At 41.3% G+C, this 27775-nt stretch overlaps 1 protein-coding gene across 1 annotated transcript; it reads left to right on the top strand.

Moving 5' to 3' along the window:
* Window positions 1-371: 371 nt before the first annotated feature.
* On the top strand, window positions 372-27142 carry LOC141498101 (SEC14-like protein 4). Its single transcript, XM_074201052.1, has 13 exons — window positions 372-451; window positions 2890-2965; window positions 9636-9679; window positions 10860-10919; window positions 11051-11239; window positions 14156-14251; window positions 15396-15456; window positions 15937-16020; window positions 22015-22121; window positions 22207-22346; window positions 22477-22646; window positions 26267-26380; window positions 26850-27142. The coding sequence occupies exons 1-12, from the start codon at window positions 398-400 to the stop codon at window positions 26377-26379; spliced, it is 1194 nt and encodes a 397-aa protein (XP_074057153.1). The 5' UTR covers window positions 372-397; the 3' UTR covers window position 26380; window positions 26850-27142.
* The last annotated feature ends 633 nt before the right edge of the window (window positions 27143-27775 follow it).

The following is a 27775-nucleotide window of genomic DNA, read 5'->3' as shown; positions in this document are numbered from 1 at the left end:
AGGACTCTTGTCTACTATAGTTATGATAATAGGTATTTTTGGATTTGCTATTATCAATCTCTAGTTGACAGATGAGGAAACTGAGGCTGCAGAGCTTTTGATCTGAGGTAAAGAAGTTCCAAAATCTGTAAATAATTAAAGACCCTTGAGTATGCACCCTGGCTGAGTAAGGTGGAGGTGCTAAGGAGTTGGACAGGAACAAAGGCAGCTCAGTTGGCAGTAGGTGCCAGTTCAGGCTGGCCCCAGGGCTTCCTGGCATCCCTTGGGCCACACCCTGCCTCCAAGCCCAATTCTGCTGGGCTCCAGGCCAGGGGAGGAGGGCAATAATCCCCCACTTCCAACCCAGAGAAAAGGCAGTCCTGGCCACACAGGGGAGAGGCATCGACCTGCAAGCATCATGAGTGGTACAGTTGGGGACCTGAGCCCTCAGCAGGAAGCGGCACTGGCTCAGGTGAGCCCCCTCCCCCATTCCCACTCTCCTGTCTGACAAGGAGAGGCTCCAACCCATCCTTTCTCTACCCCCTGTCCTCCCCTCCCTGACTTCAGGGCAGACAGTCCTGAAGCTAGAGGCAGAGGAGTTTTTGTGAAGCCCCTGCCTTCTCTGGGTCTGTTTCCCCTTCAGTTAAAGGGGGGGAGGGTGGTCTAGATGTGTTCTAAGGCCCATTTCAGCTAGAATTTGCTGCTCCTGCTCTTCCCCTTTGCTCGGAGCCTCATAGACTTAGAAGGGACTCCAGAGTCCACTTAGTTTTCTATTGAGGAAACTGAGGCTCAGAGAAAGTAAGAGATTTCCTTAAAGTCCCTCAGGTGGAGTCAGGTGCAGTCCACTGACTCCCCAACCATTGCTTTTTCCATGGGCCTTTTGAATTGACCCAGATCTCTTAATCCCGGGGGCAGTGTGACGTAGGGTATATTATATCCTTCCATGGGCAGACACCATTTTCCCATAGCCCATAACAGTAACCTGGGAGGGGTCCCGAGGGGAAGAGGAGGAGCTTAGATTCACTGAAAACTTCCCCAGGAGTCGATCCACAAGAAGGCCAACTTGGCATAGATACCGTTGGAGTCCACAGGTTGTCCATCCTCAGTGGTCCCAGGGCAAAAGGAAAGTTAGTCTAAGTGAATCTGGTTTTAGTCAATGGTCTCCTCTCAAACCCCTGCTGGTAGAACCCCTGCTCCGAGAGGTCCTGTTGGATGTGGAAGCTTGGGGCATAGGCTGCTCGGAGTGCGAGTGCTCCCTCCAAGTTAGGGCTTGAGCCCCATGCTCAGCCTCACAGACAGCACCGTACTGTCTCTAGAGTACAGATATCAAGGGCGCCCCAAGAGGCCTGATGAACCTTCTCCCACTTACAACATTCATTCCTCACCTTCCTTCTTAGGCTCCTGTTCAGCACCTCTCACCTGGGGTTTTGCAATCGATATGACCTGGTGGAGAGAACTCTGGGATGTGGGGAGAGAGGGATCCAATGGGCACCCCTGATCAGCTATATATTGTCTGTATGACTTTAAGGAACGCAATGAACCTGGCTCCGCTTGCACAGCCTTGGCTTTCAGTCTGTAAAATGGTGGCTCTGACTTCAGTGGTCCCTAAGGTCATACTGATTATCTACGAAGGCTATTAGTGATGAACTTCCCAGGCAGGGAGGTGGGGAAGGACCAGGAGCCTGAGATGTAAGCTTGACCTTGATCCTCAGGAGTCCCTAGCCTCTCTTCCTACCCCTGAGGTTCTTGGTTTAGCCCTCTGTTCTGGAGCCCAGGGGAGTAGGCCAAGTGGAGCCCAAAGAACCAAGTGACTAAGAGCAGTGTCACACCCCCTCTCTAAGGATCACTTGATGTTATGTGTCCTAGCCTGTAGTTTTGAATCAATTAATGGAAGTCTAGAGAACCAGAAGCTAGCTGAGTGTGTCAGTAAAGATCCCCAGCTTTGCTGAGTGGTCTTGGGCAAATCACAGAATTTTAAAGTTAGAGGGGACCAGAGCTCTCCATAAGAATTCCCTCTTTGACATCTCTCAACCAATTAGCTAGCAACCTTTATTAAGCATCTCTGGCAGGGTTTGGTGCTAGGAATACAAAGCCAGAAATGACTCTGTTTCTGCCTTCAAGCCAGACTCAATAGAGTGCGTGAACAATTTAGATTCTTGAGTATGGGGTTTGGATTCTGCTTCAGATACTTCCTAGCTGTGAGGTCCTGGGAGAGACATTTAATCTGTGTTTACCTCAGTTTCCTCATCTGTAAAAAGAAGGGGTAGCCTTGATGATGCCTATAAGGTCCCTCCAGCTCTAAATCTGGGGTATGACTATGGATCACATTTTTTTAATGTGTACAAATAAGGTCATCCCTGTGGTTACCCAGTTTAGCTTAAAGGTACAGAGTCAAAATTGGTCTCTTGGAACCTTCTCTTATTGCTCCTGGTCCTCCTGCCTTTTAAGACTGAGCAGAATCAGGCTGATCCATTCCCTCTCCCATAAGATAGAGCTTTTCAAACAGTAGACAGCCATCATTCTCCCCTGCCCACTCCCTATCTCCCAATCTCCCCTTCTCTGGGTAAAATACCCCAGTTCCTTCACTGTTGCTCTTATGGCAAGGATTCAAGACCTTCATCATTGAATTGAATTGAAGTGAGTTGACTGATGGTCCCAAGCTTGGCAGGAAGGAGTTCAAGCCCAGGGTTGGGGGCAGTGATCTTTTTTTTTTTTTTAGGTTTTTTTTTTTTTTTTGCAAGGCAAACGGGGTTAAGTGGCTTGCCCAAGGCCACACAGCTAGGTCATTATTAAGTGTCTGAGACCGGATTTGAACCCAGGTACTCCTGACTCCAGGGCCAGTGCTTTATCCACTACACCACCTAGCCTCCCTGAGGGGGCAGTGATCTTGACCCAGGTTCTTCTCCACAGTTCCGAAAAAATATCCAAGATGTGCTGGCTGACCTGCCCAACGCTGATGACTACCTCCTTCTGCGCTTTCTCCGAGGTGAGGGGAAGAGAGGTGGGAGGTGGGATGGGGGTAGAGTAACAATGATGTGATCTGAATTATCCCCTATTCACCTACCTCCCAGTGGGCTTGTGGAGAAAGTGTCTTCTAAATATTAAAATATAGCAGCAACGGAAGCCATTGTGATTATTTTTTGTGACGGAAATCATCCCCTTTGATCTTTACTGCCACCCTGAGAGGTAGGTGGAGGGGGAAGAGTCAACAGAATTATACCTATTTTGCAGTTCGGGAAATTGAGTTTCCAGGGTCTTTTCTACCTCTTAATATTTTGAATTTATGACTTGGTCTAGGTCATCCAAGTGTCTGAGCTGTGGCTGAACCTTTGATCATCTCACTTTGAATCTAGTGTTCTTTCCCTGAAATGATAAGCAATGTCTTTAAAGAAGAATAGAAATAAATCTTAAATCCTAAAAATAAAAAAGGAAGAAAATATAAACCTAGTTCTCATAACCTTAAGTGTGAAAGGATTAAACAATCTAATAAATTGGAAGAAATTATATGAACAAAACTTCCTAATCAGATACTTATAAGAGATTATCTAAAAAAAGCAAAGACATACACATATAAAACTATCCTAATTTGCTGATAACATGATGGTTTATTTAGAAAAATCTAGAGCATCCACAAAGACACTGAGATAAAGAACAGTATTGGCAAATTTGCAGGGTTCAAAATAAGCCAATAAAAATCAACAGCTTTTTAAATATGATGATCATAAAAAGGAAAATCACATAAAAATGCTATAAAGTGTATTTGGGGATCATGACAATAATAACAAAGTTAATTTACAATATCAATACTATACTAATAATACACTTAGTTTCTCTTCATTTTGATCAAATGCTGTGCCAATCAAACTCTCGAAAGGAAATGATAAGATAAAATAAAAGAATAGCAAAATCCATTTGGAGAAACAAAAGAATTTAACTATCAAGGAAATGATAGTTATAAGGGGGAAATGTAATACATGAATTACAAAGCAGTGGCTATCCAACAATCTGGGATTAACTTAAAATGGAGCATGAGTGCTATTATTTGTCTTCAAGGGGGTGGCTCAGGAATGTATATGGAAATATATAGGAATGTACAGGAAATCGGTACTCAGAATGTTAGTACAAACAAGTTATAATTTGTGAGCCCTGAGAAAGAATTGCTCAATTTTCAGTTCAAATGCCACGCATCAGGATTTGATTTTTTGTTTGATTTAAGACCTAAGAAAGAGATGGAGAAAATGCTAATATTGCAGATGAAAATTAAAAGTGCTCTGTGTGCAGAAGGATCATTATCACACGGTATAGGAGAGTCAGGATCCAAATAGATCTTGGTAGACTAGACTAAAGCATGGACTGAATCTAATCAGATGACGTTTACTGTGGATAAATGTAAAGTCTTACAGCTGGGTTCAAAAAGTCAAAGACTGAAGTACAAGATGGGGAAATCAACTGGCTAGTCAGGAAAGAGAATATGTTTTGGGGCTCTAATAAGAAAGATCTATTATTCAGAAAAAAGGGGGAGATTAATTCTTCATTTATTCAGTGAACATTAAGCACCTACAAGGTGTCACTCAGCACAATGTGCTAAGTAAGCTCTGGAGACACAGAAAAGCAAATGATTGTCCCTGCTCTGAAGGGTCTCAATTTAAAAGGTTGGTTCAGTTCTGGTTTAGGAAAGTCATTGACCAATTAAAGGAGCATCCAAGAGTGGGGATAGAGAAGGGCATTGATTCTATGTCATGAGAAGAGAAGGTAGGCCTGGAGAGGAGAAGGCTTGGGATGGGGAGATAAGATTAATGGCTTCAGAACTCAGAAGGGTTACCAGGCACAAATATTGTTCTGCTTGGCATCAAGAGTCCTAAGAACAACAAAGGAAGCTGCCAAGAAGTAATTGAGACTTGACGTTAGAAGCAGAATTTCACTATAATGAAAGTTGTTCACAATGGAATGGGTGGTCATAGCTTGTGCTTCATTGGAAGTCTCTGAGTGCAGGCTGGGTGACCAATTATTGAAGGGAAGGTTCTGAAGTTCCTGACTCTGTGAAAGTAAGGCTGGGAGAGAGCCATGGGCTCAACCCTATCTCTTCCTTGTTCTTTTGGCTTTGGTGTCGGAAACTGAACACTGTGCAAGTTAAAACAAGATTAACTCTATTTATCAAGATTAAATCCAACTGGAGGATTACTGACCCAGTTAATGACAGAAAGGTGTCAGGTGAGACTGGATATGGTTGATGCAAGAGGCACTTAGTCATCTGGGTATTTGTCCTACCATTTGGGGTAGCCTGTATCACACATGAGGACTAGACTCCTAGGGATGCCCAGGACAGGGATGGTCAGCCAAGGTCAAGGGAAAGAGGCAACATATCTGCCTGAAACTGAGTTCTGACCCCATTGTTTCCAGGGGGAACAATAATTTCTTCTTTCTTAACAAGTTTCCTTATCTGTAACATGAGGATATTGCTTCTCATATAACTATATCTGGCTAATGAAGTATCCTGAAGAAATGAGGAAGCATGTTGGGGTGAGGCTGGTGGGGGATGGAGGTAGGAGAGAGCTTGGCAGGAACTGAGCTCAATTCCAACCTCAGATCCTGGGCAAGCCACTGAAACATATATTAAAAAATTAGATCTATACCAGACCTACATATACACAAAGTTATTGGTGTGTGTGTGTGGGGGGGTGCTACTAATCACTAAAGGAATCAGGAAATTCCCCTTGAAGAAAAGGATACTTGGGTTGAGGACAGGAGGGTAGGAGGCAGACCAAGACCTTTGAGGAGATCATTTGCTGTCTGAATTCACCAGTTTTATCTGGACTCTTAGCTATTCATGGCTGGCATTGATTTTTTTTTTAGGGTTTTTTTTTGCAAGGCAAACGGGGTTAAGTGGCTTGCCCAAGGCCACACAGCTAGGTCATTATTAAGTGTCTGAGACTGGATTTGAACTCAGGTACTCCTGACTCCAAGGCCGGTGCTTTATCCACTATGCCACCTAGCCGCCCCTGGCATTGATTTTCAATAGGTTCATCTGTCTATACCTGATCTTTTCAATAGAACTGTGAGAACCACCTCATAAATAAACAAATAAATAAACAAATATATCCTCCACAGTGCCTTGGACAGAGAAGGGGATGAAGGAGATGACTGGGTAGCCTACAACATTAACAGCAGTTTACTTTTTTGTGGTTTCCAAGTGTTTTGCTCACAGTTGAAGCTAGAGAAAATATTTTCTCTAGGGAGCGACACCATAAATATGAGATGAGAGGCCGCAGCCTGGCAAAGCTGTGGAGAGAGAATTGGCCTTGAAGTTAGCAAGACCCGGGTTCAGATCTTGCCTGAGATCTGTGTGACCTTGGACAATTTGCTGTGCCTTTCTTGGCTTCAGTTTTCTCATCTGTAAAATAAAGATAGAGGATGATCATGGAGTTATAGTTAGAGAACTAGCTTTGAAGTCAGGAAAATAGGGTTCGTGTCCCGTCCCTGATACGTACTGGTTATGTGATCCTGTGCAAATGAATGCTATAGACTCTTGAAGAGGCAGCTAGAACCATGAAAAGGGCACTCGACCTGGAGACAGAGAGACGAGTTCAAACCCAGTCTCAGATACTTACTGGCTATGTGAGCCTAGGAAAGTGCTTTAATCATTTCTGGCCTCAATTTCCTCATCTGTGAAATGGAAGTAATAGTAGCTATATTTTAGGAATGTGTGAATATACACACACATATATGTTTGTGTGCATGTTTGTGTGCATATATCCATGCTATATATAATAGTTTATATTAAAATATAATACATGCTCGCTAAAATTGTTAATCTGCAAAATAGAAATAACAATAATAGCACGTGCCTATTTATGAAGGGTGTTTTGAGAATCGAATGAGCTAAAAATTATAAAGTGCTTGGCACCTAGTACATATGGTGTAAATCGTTAAGAGGTAGTAATAATCAGGAGTAATAGTAGTCAGGAGTATTATGTAACAGTAGTAGGAATAGCAGTCAGTAGTAGAGAGCGGTAGGAATAGTCAGTGGAAGTAGTAATAGTAGTAGGAGTAATAGCCAGTAGTTGTGCATAGGAGGAGTCATAAAATGGGAAATATAAAGGTACTACCTCCCAAGGAGGCTATGCGGGTCAAATGAGATCATATTTGTAAAATACTATATTATATATAAAAAATATAAATGCTTGCTATTCTTATTATATATTACATTAATGCCCCAGACAACTCTCTAACATTGGTAGTATCTACCTCACAAGTTTGGTATGGGGGGGAAAGGAAACTATGGCAAAAGCCATCTGCAGACCACAGAATCTTAGTATTTCAGGGTGGAGTGAACTCTTGGGAGCCGTCTAGTCTGACTCAGACCCAAGCAAGAATGTTCCCTTCAATGTACCTGAAAGGGGCTCTCTCTAGTGAGAGGGATCCCCCTGGGAAGCTCATGCCTCACTCTGGCACAGTGCTCATGGTTAGGTTGTCTTCCTGACATCAGTTTTGATTGGTCTTTTTGCAATGACCCCCTCTTGCTAAAAGTCCATCTTTTATGGGAAGCAGTTTTTCCTGATCCCCCTTAATTCTAGGTCTCTCCCTCTGTTGATGTCTCTAGCCATTGTCTCCCCTATTTGACTGGGAGCTCATTGAAGGCAGGGGTTGTCTTTTTTGCCTTTCTTTGTAGCCTTGGCACATATAGGTGTTTAATAATAGTTTATATTAAATATAATATATATTGACTGACTGACAACATCTACTTCTGTTCTTTAGGACCAAACAAAACAAATCTAATCTGTCACACAACAGTCCTTTACATATTTAAGCTCAGTATTCATAACCCCCACCAAATTTTCTCTTTTCCTATTGCTAGATCCTTCAAATAACCCTCATAAGCCAGACTCAAGGTCTTTCCCCATGCTGGTGGTTCTCCTGTGGACCTCTTCACTCTAGCTTACTGATGTCTTTCCCAAGCAGCACTATCCAGAATATGTCTACTACCCAGAAAGGACAGCTAGGTGGTGCAGAGGATAGCATCATGGCCTTGGAGTTAGGAAGATGGGAACTCAAATCTGGCCTCAGACATTGGACACTACTAGCTGTGTGGCTTTGGGCAAGTCACTTCACCCTGACTGTCTCTCATCCAGGACCATCTCCAGTCATCCTAATCCATATCTGGCCACTGGACCCAGGAGGTTCTGGAGGAGAAAGTGAGGCTGGTGACTTAGCACAGCACCCCTCAAATCCAATTCATGTGCCTGTCATGGCATCACCTTCTCTGATGCCACGAGAACAAAGGACAAACATCATCGTCAACTACACAGACTATGGAGGAAGTGTTGCAACTTCTTCCTGGAATACCCCAAACTGAGCCAGCTTTTTTTGGCTGCCCTTAGACTCCTATGAGCTTAAATGCTCATTGAAGTTGCTGACAATGGCCCAACAACCTCAGATGCCCATTCTTTCAGCATCTAAGAATAGCGGCTATCTGTGCCAGGAAATACAAAGTCATTAGGAGCTAACTTCTCATCTGGGCTCCCCAACAATTCTCTTCAATTTTCTATCATCTCCTCCCCTTTGTCCTTTTCAATGTAAGGAAGAGAAAATAGAAGGAAAACAAGATAAAAGATGCTTGCTCTCTCTGTTGTTAGTTATCCTGGGCCTATCCCCCCAAGCAGCAGATCTATCACTTTTTTGAACCTCTCTTCCCCTAAGTACTGTTTTTTTATCTTTTTTTTTTTTATTTTGCAAGACAATGAGGTTAAATGACTTGCTCAAGGTCACACAGTTAAACCAAATATTGTTTTTTAAAGAATCTTCTTTGTCCTCAGCATTTCTTTTTTTAGGCTTTTGCAAGGCAAATGGGGTTAAGCGGCTTGCCCAAGGCCACACAGCTAGGTCATTATGAAGTGTCTGAGGCAGGATTTGAACTCAGGTACTTCTGACTCCAGGGCCAGTGCTCTTTCCACTGCACCACCTAGCCTCCCCTGTCCTCAGCATTTCTTACCAGCCTAAAATTATTCTGATTTTTTAGCACTACTGATAATATTCACCTATTGCCACAATTTCTGTATTTGCCTTCTGTTATCTGCTCTTGCCCAGGCCTTTTAGAAAATTCAGTGGGCTAATGAATCTCCTCTGTAAGGAACTTCATCCCTTTATATAAAAATGGCACCTCTTTCTTCCTCATCGGAATTATTTCTTTATTTCTTTCCATTGAATTCCTCAAAACTCCTCAGCCCTTCTCAGTGAGTGTTCCCCAGAGGTTCCTCATTCTTCTCCTCTGAAAACTTAGAAAAATGACCTCCCTGGATAGAGGCTATAGATTAGACTGGGCATGCCTGCCCTTCCTTGCCCTCTCACCAACTGAGTGTGCCCCCCATAATTCCATGCTAGAACTCAGATTGTTGTACTTGCTGAACATCAGAATTGTTGGTTCCTCTATATTTTGAAGATGACATTTGGCCTCACTAAACATATTACTCATGTATAAATAGAGGTGCTGGAGTTATGCCCTGAGTTTCCCATGCCTTAGGGCTCTCAGCATTCCCTTCCAGCTTCATAAGGTGAGGAAGGGGCTATACTGAAGTATTGGTGGAGGAGTTAGGTGGTCCTGGGCAGGGGGAGGGAAGGACCCTACCCGAGACCACAGTCTGATCCTTCATCTTTTGCAGCCCGAAGTTTTGACCTACAGAAATCTGAGGCCATGATCCGGAAGGTGAGCCCCCAACCCTTTACTCCCTTGGCCAACAGGTCAGAACACCAGATCCTGTACCTCCTATGACTCTCATGGAGTTTTTCCTTTTCCTTCACCTCTCCTTCCCTTCCAGCCTCAGCTGAAATTCCCATCCCACTAGTGACCTCCCAAAGGCTCTCAAATCTTTCCTCCTACTCCCAGTCCTCTTATCATGGTGGGTGAGACCCAAACAATAGTTGGCTTTGCTCAGGATGGTAGCCTGAAAGGGAGGGAGGCAAGGAATATGGAAGTCTAGAACCCCAGCTTCAAATCTGCTGCCTATCCTTGCCATGTGCCCTATTTGTAATATCAGATAGTTGGATTACATGATCCACAGATGTTGAAAAAAGCATGAAATTTGGTAACAAATCTGGTGGAAGCATTGCTCTGCTGTTTCTTAGCTATGTAACTCTGGAAAAGTCACCTCTTCTCCAAGAACCTCAGTTTTCCCAACTGTACCAAGAGGGAGTTCTGATATTCTAGGTTCAAAGGTTTCTCTTCACTTTGACATCTTATATTCTCTGAAAAAAAATTCACTATTTCTAATATTCATTTTTAAAATTGTGAATTCCAAATTCTCTCCCTTTGTCCCTCCTTCCCTCATTAAGAAGGCGAGCAATATGATATCAATAATACAAGTGAAGTCATGCAAAACATATTTCCATATTAGTCATACTACCAAAAGAAAAAAAAAAGGAGGAAAAATAAAAAAGTCTGCTTCAATTTTCACCCAGATTTATCAGTTCTCTATCAGGAGGTGGACACCATTTTTCATCATGAGTCCTTTGGAATTTACATTTTATGTTCTTTTTTCCCCTCAAATGAGATTTTATTTCATTTTTCCAATTACTTGTTATGAAAGTTTTTCAACATTCATCCACATGCATATGCATATTTATAAATTATATAATCTTATGTTCCATGGCCCTCTTCTATAGTCTTTCCTAGCCCTGAGATTCCCTGTTCTAAAGCCTCTCTCAGACATTCTCTGTTCTAAGATCTGTTCTAGCTGTGATGTTCTAGGTTCCAAGAATTCTCCCAGCTCAGACATTATTTGCTTCAAGGTCTCCCAATTCTGACTTTCTGACCCTTTCTATATGTCCTTGAGGCTGCTTGGGCCTGAGGAAGCTTTGGTTCGGTATCATCTCTTTTCTCTTGGTAGTTCATGGTGTTCCGGAAGCAAGAGGATCTGGACAACATCTTGAACTGGGAGCCTCCTGAGGTGAGCCTGGATGATCCCATGCCCAGAACCCCAGTCTCCAACCCTTCCTGGTTCTCCTCTGGGTTCTGCTTACCTGGGCTATCCCATGAACAATCCTTACCTCTGAAGGTCATTCCTTCCTCTGTGTGCAGGTCCTCAAGTTATATGACACTGGTGGCTTGTGTGGTTATGACCGAGAGGGCTGCCCTGTGTGGCTTGATGCCACTGGCTTCTTGGATCCCAAAGGGCTACTTCTTTCCAGTTCAAAATCAAAGGTAGTCAAGAAACGCACCCAGATCTTGGCGATCATCCTTCGGGAATGTGAACTACAGAGTGAAAAGGTGAGAGAGAGGAAAGTTGAGGTGAAAAGTTGAGGTGGAGAAGGCAAGATCTTCAACCCACTGATCCTGGGGCTGTGACCCCATCAATATACCCCTCTTGAGCCACATAGAAGATCTCAGAGGATTCAAAGGAACATTTCTTTGAATGGATTTTTTTCCTTCTATGGCCCTGGTATGGTAGGGAAGGCATCAGCTGAAAAGAAGCCTAGGTGTGGAAGCAAGTTTTAAAAGTAGATTGAAGGGCAGCTAGCTGCTGCATTGGACAGAGCACTGGCCCTGGAGTCAGGAGTACCTGAGTTCAAATCTGGTCTAAGACACTTGCTAATGACCTAGCTGTGTGGCCTTGGGCAAGCCACTTAACCCCATTTGCCTTGCAAAAACCTAAAAAAATAAAAAATAAAAGTAGACTGAGACACAAAATTCCAAACACAATCAATTTATTAGTGAATAGAGTCTGAGCTTGCCAGCACAGTACTGACCCAATTATGGCGCTACCAGCTCTTTTTATAGTCTGGTGGAATATAGAAAACGGGAAGGCTAGCATCACAGATGGAAGAAAATGTGATTGGATGGATTGGGAATGAGGACAAGCAACAAGCCCTTTCTTCCCTCCTGTATCTAAGAAATGTTCGAGTCTGGCTGCATCTGCAAGGTCAGAGAACAGGACTAGACCAGTTCCCTGATGCTCACCTGCATCCTTCAAGGATAACCTTTCCTTGCCACAAGAATAGGGCAGTGATTAATTGGAGAACTGGATTTCTAAAGTTAATTCATTATGAGCAGCTCAATTTCTAAATTAAGGTCAGAGACTTGGACAACTATGGGACAAAATGAATGACTCTTAGGAAGTTAGACATGATTAATTCATTATAAATAAGCTCAATTGAAAAAACCCAACACAATCAAGAGATTATTTCAGTATTCAGGTTATGTGATCCTGAGCAAACAAATTTGGGAGATTAGAAGTCAGTTAATCATTCAATGAACATTTATTAAATGTTTACTCTTTTCTGGACACTGTGCTTAATCATTGCCCACCCCAGGTGTTCCCATGGATTATTGGTGCCTGACTTGTGGTAGAGCATCTGAGCTCATATTGGTCTGATCAGCCACAAACACCCTCTAACTTGTCTCTGATATCAATAATAAAGGACAAGATCCAGTTAATGACTGGCAATTCCACTACACAGTTATAACAGTCTCTTCCTAAGGAACTTACATTCTATTGGTTAGAGATGACAGCTGAGCCCATTGGAGTTGATGAGGTCACTAGAGAAAGAACACAGGCAGAGAAGACTTAAAATCTAGCCCTGGGTCCTTCAACCCACAGAAAGTGGGACATGGATGATTATCTCTTGCAGGAGATTGAAAAGGAGCAATAAGACAGGTAGAAGAATCTAGAAAGTTCCAGAAAGAAGAGAATATCCCTGGAGGAGAGGGTTGTAAAAATGAGAGCTCTGTGGGAGAGACCAATGACATGGGCATTTGAGAAAACACTGTGCCTAGAGAGTGACTGTTTGATAGATTACTAGTGTTACCCAAGGAGTGTGCCATATAGTCCCTGGGCATTTGAGGAAGAAGGACTTCCTTCCATGGAGGACTTGGACCCTGACCTCAACCTTGGAGGAAGAGAGGGATTTTCAAGAGATGGAAACTGAGGGAAGAAAACATTGTAGGCATGGGAGTGCCTCGAGCAAAGTCCCAGAGATGGACGAGAGCTTATTTAGGACAGTAGATGTAAATAGGGTGATCTGGTTGGATGGAACAGAACAGTATGAGCTTAAGGCTGGAAAGAGAAGATTTCAAATCCCAGACTGATTTTTGTTTTTTAATCAAAGAGGCAGCAGGGAGCTCCAGAGGGTTATTGAGCAGGACAGTGACAGTCTAATCCCCAGTAAAGCAGGATTTGTGCATGCATCCCCTACAGCTCCTAGCACTGACTCATGCATAGTATTGCTTTATAAATATATTTTTTTTTCTGATTAAGGCAACGGTGTTAAAGGTGCAACTGTGACTATCCCAATCCCTTCCCTTGTTCTCTGCTATTCCAGAGCGTGCATCACCTAGCCAACTGAGGGGGGGTGTAATACACAGCTAGGCCACCAGATGGCACTTCAGCTACCTACAGTTGACCTACTGCTCTCACTGGCTCCAATTCCTTGTCCCACTAGAGACAGAACTGACCCCCAGGTTTAATAAACTTTAGAAGACATGATTTGTTATGTGCTCAAACAGATAAAAACGAAATACAGTGTCCCTCATTAGCTAGCTCCAGCCCCCACTTCCCAAGAGCTAGTTTCATCACAGGCTAGATGGATGGTGCTGCATTGGATGGAGCATTGGGTTGGGAATCAAGAAGGCTCATCTTCCTAAATTCAGATCTGGTCGCAGGCACTCGCTAACTGTGTGACCCTGGGCAAGTCACTTTACACTGTTTGTCTCGGTTTCCCCAACTATAAAATGGAAAGGTACGACAAACCTCTCCAGTGTCTCTGCCAAGAAAATCCCCAAATGGGGTCTTGAAGAGTTGGACACCACTGAAAAGACTGAATCCAGGCTTTAACGCCTCAATCAATGGCTCCCAAACTCAAAGGACTAGATAATTGCCATTCTTGGTCATCTGCTTATCAGACAAGTCACTTAGCGCTTAGATGTGAAAAGTATCTTTGAGTCCTACTGCTTCATGAGACCCAGAGAATGAAGTCACCTGATTCTATTGAAGTCTCAGATGTCTTGTCCCCAAATGAGAACCTGAATAAGATGATCTCTGAGGCGCCTTTCAGTGTTAACTTCTATGGAGAGCCTCCATAGTCCCTTTCAGATCTGAAGTTCATGAATGGAGGGACCGATGATAAGCAGCCGGTCGCTTACCCCTGGCAGATTAATGGATGTAACTTTTTCCTTTTGTTGATACAGCTAGGAAAAAAGATTGAAACTTTCATTTTGATATTAGACCTGGAGCATATGGGCCTGAGACACTTGTGGAAGCCAGCTACAGAACTCTACCAGGAGGTGAGGAGGCAAGGGAGGGAGAGACTTGGTTGTCAGCTTGGCTCATCTGGGAGCAACCAGAACTAGGTCTTTCTCTTTACACTTGGGGTAAAAATGGGGACTGGGGCTCTGAACCTAAAGCAGAGTGAAATCTTTGATTCAAAAAAATTCTGCATCTGATTGAAGTTTGGGGGGTAGAGGATACCTGGGTGGGGCAGAGATACTCTAATTTCACAGAAAGAATATCAAATTGGGGGCCAGAAGATCTAGTCCAAAGCCCAGCACTGTGTGACCTTGAGGAAATCGTCTACCCAGCCTCTCAAGACTTCAGTTTCCTGATCTGTAAAATGAAGGGAATTGTCCCTTCCGGTTGTAAATTCTGCATTCTCAGTCTCTAGGGGTCCTTCTTTGGGGATCTAATAATCTCTCACAAGATGTGGAAGAAAGAATGCTGGTTGGTGATGGAAATCAAATATTCTAAATCTACTTTTGCTTTTCATTATTGAAAATTGCCAAAAACCAGGGCAGCTAGGTGGCGTAGTGGATAAAGCACCAGCCCTGGAGTCAGGAGTACCTGGGTTCAAATCTAGTCTCAAACACTTAATAATGACCTTAGCTGTGTGGCCTTGGGCAAGCCACTTAACCCCATTTGCCTTGCAAAAACCTAAAAAAAAAATTACCAAAAACCATAACTTAGGCATGATGTCAGAGGAAACATCTTAACAATGAGAGCTGTCCAAAGGTGAAGGATGCTTTGGCAAGTAGTGAGTTCCCCATCCAGCAGAGGCTGAATCAGATCACTTGTCAGGATATTAAAGAGGGGATTCTTGTTTGGGCACAGGTTGGGAAACTCACTACCAAACAAGTCTCTGATTCTGAATGAACTCGGCCAAGCTCTTTAACATTTCTGGTGATCTATAAAAATATGGTCTTGACCTTCTAGGACCTTTCCAGCTCTAATTCCTATTCTCATCCCCGTGGCTCTGGGGCAGACCAGTCACAGCCCAAACATTGAGAAGTGTGGGTCCTCAGTGGGAGCTCTGAAGAGCCCTGGAGAGAGAGGAGTCCTTAGGAGGTAGCCTGGGACTGTCTCTCAGAGGTCTCAGGGAGGTGGGCATTTGTTGACATGAAGAAGGCCATTACTAACTTTATCTTGGCTTTTCAGTTTTTCTCTATACTTGAGAACAATTTTCCTGAGACCGTCAAGTATCTTATTGTTGTGAAAGGTAAGTCAGCAATCACAGGGTTGGAATGGTATGAGTAAGACAGAAAGAAGGGCATGGTGACACCTAATAGACTTTGCCAGGGAATGATCTCCTCCATTAGAGCTTGGAATCAAATCCCCTAAAGGATTTTATTTTAGGGGCAGCTAGGTAGCACAGGGGATAGAGCATGGGCCCTGGAGTTAGGAGTACCTGAGTTCAAATCTGGCCTCAGACACTTAATAATGACCTAGCTGTGTGGCCTTGGGCAAGTCACTTAACCCCATTGCCTTGCAAAAACATACAAAAAAAAAGATTTTATTTTAGACTCACCCTCTTCAAGAGAGCTCAAGATACCAAGATCAGTATGGTTAAATTCCCAAGGAGTCACTTGTGCCATAGTTGGTGCCAGCTGGCTTTATACTGGATCAGGGCTACCCTGGCCTTATCTAGAACAATTTTCTAATTCTGGCCGTAATCTCAAGCTAGTTCTATCGCTTTCAGCTCCTAAACTGTTCCCTGTGGTCTACAACTTGCTCAAACCCTTCATTTCAGAGGAAACTCGCAAAAAGATTTTGGTTCTGGGAGGTGAGTGAGACCTGACCTTGCTAGTTTCTCTTCAGGGGGGGAGGGGTGATGATTATAAATATTTTTGGAGCTTTTAAAAATAAAATTTAAAATGATTTTGTACCAGTACGATATATCAATTTTTACAAATATAAAATTTTATCAGCTTTTAAAGCATTTGCAAAAATTGCACATCCTACTTCAGCTTTTATGGCACAATGTCCATATGAAAACATTAATTTTTAAATTGAAAACATAAATTATGCTTTCAACATAGAAGAGATGACCTGATTTAAGACAGTTCTGTATAAGATATCTATCCATGGGTGGCTAGATGGCGCAGTGGATAAAGCACCAGTCTTGGAGTCAGGAGTACCTGGGTTCAAATCCAGTCTCAGACACTTAATAATTACCTAGCTGTGTGGCCTTGGGCAAGCCACTTAACCCCATTGCCTTAGAAAATCTAAAAAAAAAAATCTATCCAGGAAATAACCAACTTTCACAGGTTACCAAGCTCAATGGGTGTTACAGAATGCCCGGTTTCCAGAACCTTTAAAACCAGTACCAGGGAATCTTCATACAACTGTATCTCTGTATTCCATTATAATTAAGTTGGTTTATTTAAAAAAACAAAAAAGTTGAGGCATTTTTAATGTGAGCAAATATTCCAAGTAACTCTTTCTATACTAATCATCACAGTTCCAAGGGGACATCAATTGACCCAATGAAGTCTGCAACCTATCCACACACTCATCTTCTTTCATATACTCTATTCTGGCAACGTCACAGTCAGTGACTACCGATGTTATTGCTGTAATGAGGATTTTCTACCCAATATAAACAAAGGCTAAGATTTGGTCTTTTATAAAATCAGTTTATCTATTTGCTTCACAAAAAAAGAAAGTTAGTGTCAAGAACATTGTTTGGGCTTCCTTGATATTTTGTAGGAGATGGTTTTCCCTGTAGTGTAATCTGTAAAGAGATGCCAGTGTTGAGCTGAAATGTAATGACAAAGGAACAGAATATACAGGAGAATGGAGTTGGAATGGGTGGTCTTCTGGGTGTGATGCCACCAGAGTAGTTAAAATACAGATTGTAAGTAAAGCTTGGGACAAAATGGACTTCCCATCATAGACAAATACAGAACCTGGAGAACTCATTTGGGAGAATCTTGCTATAAGCTGATGTCTTTAACATACCATGGGATAATTTTTCCAAAATTGTTCTTAAATTACACAGAACAAGAATACGATCATTTTTAAAAACAGGTCCCAAAAAAGCATATGAATGAATGTGAGCCCCTATTCTTGATGAGTAGTTCTTGAGACTGCTTTGGGGTCTTATGAGAAGAGGACACAATACATCTATCTAAAGAAAAGAAATATGAAACTAGTGGTCAAGAAGTCCCAGGCAGGTAGGTAGATAATAGGTAGATAATATTTTTTTTTAAAAAATCCAAATCTTTAGAAAAAGGAAGAATATAAATTGGAGCTCACCATTTAGACTGTTTTTTGGCTAGATTAAATTCCAATAGGTCAAGTCAGACTTGGAAAAGTTTAGTTTAGGAAAAAGCTTAGGTGTCACTTAGTGGACCTGGGTGGCTTTATCTTATGCTTATTTGTGACCCCATCCCCAGAAATCTAACTTTCATGACTCCCCCACAATGATAAAACTTAAGATTTTCCAATTTCCAAAACCTTTAAAAACCAGTACCAGGGGATCTTCATACAATTGTATCTCTGTACTCCATTATAAATCAAGTTGGCTTATCTAAAAAAACAAACAAGTTGAGGCATTTTCAGTGTGAGCAAGTATTCCAAATAGCTCTTTCTGTACCAATTATCACAGTTCCAAGGGGACATCAACTGGCCCAATGGAGTCTGCAACTTATCCACACACTCATCTTCTTTCATATACTCTATTCTGGCAACTTCCCAGCCAGTGTAAAATCTTTAAAAAACCATAGATTTTATTTCATTAAACATTGCATTAGTGTCCCTGTTTTTCCACATTCCCTCCAGCATTTGTCATTTTTCTTTTCAGTCATGTTAGCCAATCTGATAGATATGAGATGATGTCTCAGAGTTATATTAATTTTCCTTTCTTTAATCAATATGATTTAGAACATTTTTTTATGTGACATTTAACTTTTTTTGAAATCTATTCATGTCCTTTGACCATTTATTAATTGATGAGTGGTTTTTATTTTTATAAATTTGACTAAAATTCCCTAAATATCTGAAAGATAAATCCTTTATCAGAAAAACTTCCCCAGTGTTCCACTTTTCTTCTCATCTTGGCTGCATTGGTTTTGTTTGTGTGAAAAATTTTCAATCTCATATAATCGAAATTATCCATTTTACTTCCTTCGATAATCTTTTTTTTGTTATAATTCTTTCCTTATTCATATATGTGACAGGCACATTTTTCCATGTTTCCTTAATCATAATATCATCCAAAGTATAAAATCTTAAGAATCTACTAACAAGCTTGTGTGCCTGATGACCAGATAATCAGATAATCATTTTTTATCAAGCATCTACAAGAACTGTGATAAACAAAGAGGAGATAAAGACAAAAGCTATTCTCTACCCTCAAGCAACTCACTGTCTAATAGGGCAGATAATATGCAAACAACTAAGAACATACAAGCTAGAGATAAGATAAATTGGAAAGAAGCAATGAGGGAAAGTGCATGGTCATGTTGAAGTTACATCTATAGGACATGAAGTTTGAGCTATCCAATGGCCAAGTGGAGATGTGAGACAGTGATCTGCCTAGCTCAGTAAGTGGATCTGAGAATGAGCAGTATAAAGATAATAATTGAATCCATGCCATGGAAGCTTGTAAGATCACCAAGTGAAGCAGTATAGAGGGAGAAGGGAAGTGGAACATGATCAAGGGAACATGACCTAGATGAAGATCCAGAAAGAAGGTGAGAAAGAATGGACACACAAGTTGGAGGAGAATCACAAGAGAGAAATATCTCAAAAAAAACAGAGCAAAGAGAATATTATGGAGTGTTATGAGTGTTGCAGACAGTGTAAGAGACTGAAGAGAAGTTACAAAGAATGATGATTAAGCAAAGGTCATTGTATTTGGTAATTGAGACATCATTGGTAACTTTGAGGAGAGCATTTTAGATTGACTGATGAGGTCAGAAGCCAGACTGTAGAAAGTTAAGAAGAGAGAAAGAAATAAGGAAGTGGAGGTACCTATTGTAGATGACCTCAAATCATCCTGATAGGAGGAAATATGTAGGATGAGAACTGGCAAGTGAGGATTTGGGGTTTTTTGGAGGATGGGAGACACATGGCATGTTTGTGAGCAGTAAGGAAGCAGGCAGTGAAGAAAGAGAGACTGAAGATCAGTGAGGAAGGAAGGTGACAGAAGGGTGGAAAAGATGGGATGGAATGGGATCCCTTGTACATATGGAAGGATTTGCCTTGGCAAGAAGAGTCACCTCTTTGTGTGAGACAGGAATGGTGGAGAAGATAGTGGGGGAAAGCACTTGGGTCATGTGAGTTGAGGAGGAAGTGAGATGAGGGAACTTTCAGTGAATAGCTTCAATTTTTAGTAAAATAGCAAAATTCTCATTTGAGAGGATTGGTGGATAGGGAGCTATAGAACATTTGAGGAGGGATGGAGATATTTGAGTCACTTTCATGAATTGCATAGTAAGTTAATTAAAAGGTATAAAAAGATTTCTTTTTAGCAGTGAAAGCTCAATTGAGGTTATGAGACATAAATTTGTTGTGGACCATTTAGCACAATTTCAAGATTTTTTTTCCTCCAGCTTTGTTTAGCAGAAGATAGTGAAAATTATCTAAAGCTGAAGCTTGGTAGGACCAGATCAGTGATAAGGTAAGAGAGCAAGAGACTCAAGAGAAGAAAATAGTATAGACTTGAATTGGTTCACCCAAGGGTCAAGCTGGAGAAGGGAGGAGTGATGACTTGGGAAAAAGCTGATCAGTGGGGGAATTGGAGACTAAGGTAAGGGCATGTCAGAGTAAGAGGTAGAATGAGGGGGCAGCTAGGTGGCGCAGTGGATAGAGCACTGGTTTTGGAATCAGGAGGACCTGAGTTCAAATTTGACTTCAGACACTTAATAATTACCTGTGTGACCTTGGGCAAATCACTTAACCCCATTGCCTTAAATAAATGATTTAAAAAAAAAAAAAGAGGTGGATGGGGTGGCTAGGTGGCGTAGTGGATAAAGCACCGGCCCTGGAGTCAGGAGTACCTGGGTTCAAATCCGGTCTCAGACACTTAATAATGACCTAGCTGTGTGGCCTTGGGCGAGCCACTTAACCCCGTTTGCCTTGCAAAAACCTTAAAAAAAAAAGAGGTGGAAATGAGCAGAACCAGAAAAACATGCGCACCCTAACAGCCACATGGGGGTGATGTTCAACCTTGATGGACTCGCTCATTCCATCACAGTGCAACAATCAGGGACAATTTGGGGCTGTCTGTGATGGAGAATACCATCTGTATCCAGAGAAAGAACTGTGGAGTTTGAACAAAGACCAAAGATTATTCCCTTTAATTTAAGAAAAAAACTGCTATCTTATTGTCTGTTCTTGTTATCTCTTATACCTTTTGTCTCTTCCTTATTGATATGATTTCTCTCTCATTACACTCAATTTGGATCAAGGTACAACATGGAAACAAAGTAAAGAATGACATCGCTTACTGTGGCGGGGGGAATTGGGGGAAAAACTGTAAACTCAAATAAACTCAAATAAAATCTTTAATTTGTTTATTAGGTTTTTGCAAGGCAAACGGGGTTAAGTGGCTCGCCCAAGGCCACACAGCTAGGTCATTATTAAGCGTCTGAGACCGGATTTGAACCCAGGTACTCCTGACTCCAGGGCCGGTGCTTTATCCACTACGCCACCTAGCTGCCCCAAATAAAATCTTTAATAAAAAAAGAAAAAAGAGGTGGAATGAAATGGAATTGGAACTACAATTACTAACAGATTTGATTAGATAAGAGAATTTTCTAATTCTTGAAACCTGGAAGTGGTTTATTTGTGAATGATGGTCTCTAAAGTCTCTTTAACAGCTATAGTTCTATGATCTCATGAAGCAGGTAACTTTGTTGCCCAATATATTATTTCTGCATATACATTTTTCAGTCAACAAACATTTTTTAAGTGTCAATAGTGTCAATGATGTGCCACACACCATGCTTAGTACTCAGGATAAAGGGAAAAGCAAAAAAGTCCCTGCCCTCAAGGAGATCTCGGTCTATTAAGAGAGAAAACATGCAAAACAGCTATGGACAAAAAAAAAAGTTATATATTGGTTAACTAGGAAATAATCCTCAGAAGAAAGGTACTAGAATAAAGAGAGATTAAGAAAGGCTTCCCGTAAAAGGTGAGATTTAAAACAACTTGGAGAACACCAGGGAAGTCCAGAAGTGGAGATGAGAAGGGAGAGCATTCCAGGCAGTGGCCAACCACTCCAGCATCTTTGCCAAGTCTAAATGGGGTCAAAAAGGATATGACTAGGGGCAGCTAGGTGTTGTAGTGGATAAAGCACGGGCCCTGGAGTCAGGAGTACCTGGGTTCAAATCCGGTCTCAGACGCTTAATAATGACCTAGCTGTGTGGCCTTGGGCGAGCCACTTAAACCCGTTTGCCTTGCAAAAACCTAAAAAAAAAAAAAAAAAGGATATGACTAAAAGAATAAAACATCATCAATACTTAGACTCTCTCTTATTTCATTTATACTCACCAGGAATGATCACACCAAGATTATTTAGCCAATTAAATCCAATTCACTTTTTCAAAGGGTCATTTATTGAGAAGCTATACAAACCCAAGAAGCCACATTCCCCCAGCACCTGGAAGCATGTTCTCTCCAATGGAGCTCAGTTGTCCTTAGGTAGTCCTTGACTTTGCAAATGCATACTCATAAGAAGTGAGCTCTCTAACCAGTTTCTCTGTTACACCTCTCTTCTTGGAATATATTCCTCCTTTCACCCAAGGATCTCCTTTTTTTCTCACATCAGCAAACTGGAAGCAGGATTTGCAGAAATTTATAGACCCTGACCAGTTGCCTGTAGAGTACGGAGGAACCCTAACAGATCCTGATGGGAACCCCAAGTACCTGACCAAGGTAAGGAACCTCTAGGGACTGGAAGTAGAGAAAAAACTGAGAACAGATCTATCAGACTAAAGGTCACCATGTCTCTTTCTGGCAGATTAAATATGGAGGTATAGTCCCCAAGAAATACTTCCTACAAAATCAGATGAAAATTCAATATGAGCACACAGTGTCTGTCAGTCGGGGCTCCTCTCACCAGGTGGAGTCTGAAATTCTCTTCCCTGGCTGTGTCTTGAGGTAGGGGACTGTCTGACCTCCCCTTTCCCAGAAGGGATCTGTGGAGTGTATGTCAGCAGGAGCCTGGGGGACAGAATCTTGGGGAGGGAAAAACACTTGGCAAGAGGAAACCACATCTCTCCTGCTTCAGGTGGCAGTTCCTATTGGATGGATCAGACATTGGTGTTGGGGTCTTCCTAAAGACAAAGATGGGTGAGCGACAGAGAGCAAAGGACATGATTGAGGTGATACCCACCCAGAAGTACAGCTCTCACCTGGTCCCTGAGGATGGTACTCTCACCTGCTCGGAACCCGGTGTCTGTGAGTGACATGTATGAAAATGGGAGAGGTACTATGAGGAAAGAAGGAGGGAAAATGTCCTGATTTGTTCCTGCAAACCATAAGCAGTGAGCTTGGCTTCAATTCCTGGAAAAATTCCTGCTGGTGAATATCTGGAAAGGGAGATGGAATAACCAGGATGCCAGTGTTACTAGGTAGAAAAGTATAGAGGGGAGAGAGGAGGTAAAGTGTAAAAAGACTGAAAAAATTGGAAAGAACTAGGTTGTGAAGGGTTTTGAATTTCAAAGAATTTTTATTTTGCTCCTAAAATACAGATACTACTGAAGTTTATTGGGGGGGGGGGGGGATAGGATAGCGTGGTCCAACCAGTACTTTATAAGATTTATTTTGGCAGTTAAACAGAGGATGGACCAGAGTAGGGAGAGATTTGATGTAGACAGACTGATAGGCTATTCCAATAATCCCTTGCATAGAGGAATGTAGCCTTAGGGGACAATCCCGGTGGGGGTTTGGGGAATGTCCAGAACTGATTGAATGACTGAACTCAAAGTGTTAACGATACCCTATCAACATTGGAAGGAGGTCTCCAGTGGTATGCCCCAGGAAATGTGCTGTGTAAGGTATTCAGTATTTTTTTTTTAATTGTTGACCATGAAAAATTAAAAACAAATCCATCAGTTTTACAAATGATTTGAAACAAGGAAGGATAGCTAATACATAGAGTTAGAATTTAAGAGTTCTGTGGGGCAGCTAGGTGGCTCAGTGGATAAAGCACCGGCCCTGGAGTCAGGGGTACCTTGGTTCAAATCGGGTCTCAGACACTTAATAATTACCTAGCTGTGTGGCCTTGGGCAAGTCACTTAGCTCCATTTGCCTTGCAAAAAAAAAAAAAACCTAAAAAAAAAAGAATTTAAGAGTTCTGACAGGCTAGAACATTGATCTGAATCTAATAAGATGCAAGTTAACAGGAATAAATATTAGAGCACCAGCCCTGGAGTCAGGAGAACTTGAGTTCAAATTGGACCTCAGACACTAAATACTTACTTAGCTGTGTGACCTTGGGCAAGTCACTTAACCCCATTGCCTTGCAAAAAAAAATTTTCAAAAAAATAAAAAACCCAGGAACAAATACAAAGTCTTATACCTGAATATAAAGTATCTACTTCCAAAGCAAAAACTGGAAGAGGCCTGGATAGCTAGAGGTTGTTCTGAAAAGATCTTGAGGGGTCTTAATGGACTGCCAGTTTGATAGGAATCAGCAGAGTGATACAACAGTCAAAATACTGATGGCTACCTTGGACTGCATTATGGAGAGACACAGCATAAAGTAATAAAGAAGTGATAGCCCCACCCTTCTTTGTCCTTATGCTTCATCTAAGGTACTGGATTTTGTCCTGGATACCATAATCTAAGATGGAGATTGATCATCTGGAGAGCATTCAGAGAAGGCAGCCAGGATGAACAAGGTCTTATCTCTATGCCGCATAAAGATCAGTTGAAGGAACTGGGCATAGTTAGTCAGGTGAAGAGATCAGGATTGGGGACGGGGAACATGACAACTGGTCAAGGGTTTAAAGAATTGTCATATGGGAGAAGAATTAAGACTGTTCTAGGTGGCCCCAGGAAGCAGAATCAGGGACAAGGAGCCCAATTGGAACTTGGAGTCAGGACGTACTTCCTGCCGACATGGAATGGACTCCCATGGGATGTGGTGGCTCTCCCTCACTAGGAGGTCTTCAGGTTGAGGTTAAATAGCTACTTGTTGGGTATGTTATGGAAGAGCTCTTTTGTATATGGATTGGACTACATGGCCCTAGGGTTTCTTCTTGGACTCTTTTAAGTTCTATGATTCCATGGTTTGTCTCTACCTTGTTCTACTGTAAATTAATGTTCCCCAGGTTAGTTGAGGGCCAGATTTGATCTGGGGCTCTGCCCTGGGACCATCTCTGTTGTTTTCTCTCTCATCTCTACTTTTCCTTTAATACGCTTTCCCCCACTCTCAAGCTTTAATAGGGGAATTCTTTAATGTCTTCTATGTCCACAAATCCATGTCTGATCTTCAGTGCACCTTCCCTTTCTTCCAACTCAGACAGAGATTTCTAACTCTGATAAGAACCTGTGTTCAACCTTGAAGAAAGAGGGAGACTTTACCACATAGAGATGAGTGGTGGGGAGGATTTCTCCATCATTCCAGATAAAGAGGTCAGAATAAACAAAGACACAGGTGAAGAAGGACTCAAATAAGACCAAGAATTAGTGCCTAGTTTAGTCTAGTTGGGGTATAGATGTAGTGGCCCTTCTAGGCTACTTCCCCTCCCACCAAATTGTACTTGTAGTCTGGGTTACCCCAGTGATGACTAATCCAGGTTCAAGATATTAGGTAAGTTCACATTACTAAACTATAACTCATGAGCCCCCACTGGTATGTATTTATCTTCCATAGTCAGATAGTTGAGAAAATGAACTCAAAGCAAAAACATTTATTGAAATGGCATGACGTGAATTGTATTTCCCCCCTCCCCTCCCATAAAGTGAAGATGCTCTCTTCCACAAATACACACAGGGTCAATATAAAGAGTAATCACATATATGGTGCATGGTCGAGGCGCACACGATGGAAATGCATGAGGTCAAGGTAACTCACATCACCTGCCCTGAAGACTTTCCAATGTCAAGCTCCTTTTCTTTTCTTCTCGACACTCGGCACTTGATCTTCTTTGCATTCTGAGGCTATCTTCTCTGGTTTGTTTTCTCTTGGGGAGAATTCCTAGCTATGTGACCTTTGGCAAGTCACTTCAACTCTATTTGCCTTAGTTTCTTCAACTGGAAAATGTAGATTATAATAGTATATTGGTCCCAGAATATAGATTATAATAGTATATCGCTTGTTTTGAAGATTAAATGAAATATTTTTTAGAATTCTGACACATGGTAGATGTTTAATAAATATTTGAGGTTTTTTTGTTGTTATACTATGAGATCTCAATATTAATGGGCATGGGAGAGGAAAAGAAAGAAATTTCACTCTTAAAAATGGACTGTGGAAAAAAGAAAAGAGAAGCAGAAACTTCCTCTATAGCTATTTTTCTTTTCACCTACTGGAAATAACTTTCTCAACACTAGTTTGTGCTTTTGTAAGGCCATATCACTGGTATGGCTGATCTTTCAGTCATCTAATTGACTAGTGACCCTCTAATTCATCAATCAGCTTGCTAAAGGACATTCTTCACACAACCTTTACGAGGTGCACATAGGTCATTGCCACAAATAAAAATTTGTGAATAGATCACTATACTCACCATACTTAAGGTTTTATGCAATTTGAATGCTATGAATGCAACAATTCAGCATCTAAAAACAGCAAAATCTTAACATTTCATTGTCTCTATTATCTGCCCTTTTCATTGTAATTTCCTCAGATGGATTTGGGAAAACTCAACTGGTGAGGGGTCCCCCTAATCAACCCCTTCTATATAATATGCTTCAAAGGCAGTACTATGAAATAAAATTTGGTAGATAGGTTGAAGGCAGATTGAACCAGTCCTTGAATGCCAGATTCAGGAGCTTAGGTCTGATCGGTAGACAATGGGGAACTACAGAAGATATAATTTTCTACATGTCTGTCTGTCTGTCTCTTGCAGATGTCTTAAGGTTTGACAACACCTACAGCTTGATCTACTCCAAGAATGTCAGCTACACAGTGGAAGTTTTACTCCCAGACAAAGGCTTTGAAGAGAAGATTCAAAAACTTTAGGGTAAGTCTGACCATAGCCACCATTATTCCCAATCTTCTGTCCATTGTTTGGTTCTTACGTCTCACTGAATCCACTTGAGACCCCTTTTGTCCTCTGGTCTGTTTTCTTCACCAAGGAGGCATGGCATGGGGTCTATCTTTGACCTAGATACTGTTTGGGGGTGGGAGGAGAGAGATACCTCAAGTTGATAATCAAATTTGGTTTGGTGAATGAACCATAACAGATGGATAAATGAATGAATAAATTTATTTAACATCTACTATATCCCTGGCACTGTGTTAAGATACAGAGTTTACAAATACAAAAGCAAAATAATGTTTGCACATGGGAGATAATTGAAGAGGGGAGCAGTGTCCACAAAATTTTTTTCTTTGTCTGAGGAATAACAGGGATAGTGAGTGTAGCCATAAGGCAATGGATTGTCATAATCTTTCTAGAAATAAACTTTTGATTTGCTTATCATTTCTAGGGCAAAACACATGAATTGGAGAAAATGGAATGATGATAACAAGATTCTCAAGATGTCTAGAAAGGTTGGATCTCAATTCAAATTCTTCTTCTGACACTTACTTGTTATGTGACCTGGAACAAAGTACTTTGCTCCTCTCATCCTCAGTTTTTTTCATTTGTAACATGGGGATAAGAATGACCATATAGTATCTACCTCACAGGGATGTTGTAAGGTTCAGATAAGAAAATTTATATGAAGTACAGTTTGGAAAATTATTACTTTTTATTTTAAAAATATATTTTAGGGGTGGCTAGGTGGCATAGTGGATAAAGCACCAGCCTTGGAATCAGGAGTACCTGGGTTCAAATCCGGTCTCAGACATTTAATAATTACCTAGCTGTGTGGCCTTGGGCAAGCCACTTAACTCCATTTGCCTTGCAAAAAACCTAATATATATATATATATATATATATATATATATATATATATATATATTAACTGATATTGTTTGTTTTTATGCCTTGCTAAAATTTCTTCCCCCTTCCAGGAAAACCATTTCATTTAACAAATAATGTTTAAGGAATTATGTTCTTCAGTTTACTTTTATACTTCCTTTTCCTTTTGGTGAAATCTATTTTTTCAAAGAGTTCTCTTCAGTGAATTTTTATTTATCTTTTTCCATTTAATTGGCCTATTCTGTTTTTAAGGTGTTATTTTCTTCAATATTTTTATGCCTTCTTTATTGAGCTGTTGATTTTTTTCATGATTTTCTTGTATCACTCATTTCTTTCCCTAATTTTTCATCTACCTCTCTTTACTTGATTTTTCAAATCTTTTTGAGTTCTTCCAGGAACTCTTTTTGGACATGTGGCCAATTTCAAGCTTCAGATTTTTTGTGCAACTGTTTTCAGAGCTAGTTTTGAAGATCTGTAAGTTTTTAGTTC

This window comes from Macrotis lagotis, chromosome X (assembly GCF_037893015.1).
Source record: "Macrotis lagotis isolate mMagLag1 chromosome X, bilby.v1.9.chrom.fasta, whole genome shotgun sequence".
In the NCBI taxonomy this organism is placed as follows: Eukaryota; Metazoa; Chordata; class Mammalia; order Peramelemorphia; family Peramelidae; genus Macrotis; species Macrotis lagotis.
Note: the sequence above shows the minus strand (reverse complement) of the source record. Positions and strands in the feature narration are given on the sequence as shown.

Excerpts from the sequence above, each read along its gene's own strand:
- LOC141498101 (XM_074201052.1), top strand. The coding sequence starts at position 398 with ATGAGTGGTACAGTTGGGGACCTGAGCCCTCAGCAGGAAGCGGCACTG. Across the intron at positions 16,021-22,014 it reads AAAGATTTTGGTTCTGGGAG|CAAACTGGAAGCAGGATTTG; the intron begins GTGAGTGAGACC and ends TTCTCACATCAG. Across the intron at positions 22,647-26,266 it reads CTGCTCGGAACCCGGTGTCT|ATGTCTTAAGGTTTGACAAC; the intron begins GTGAGTGACATG and ends TGTCTCTTGCAG.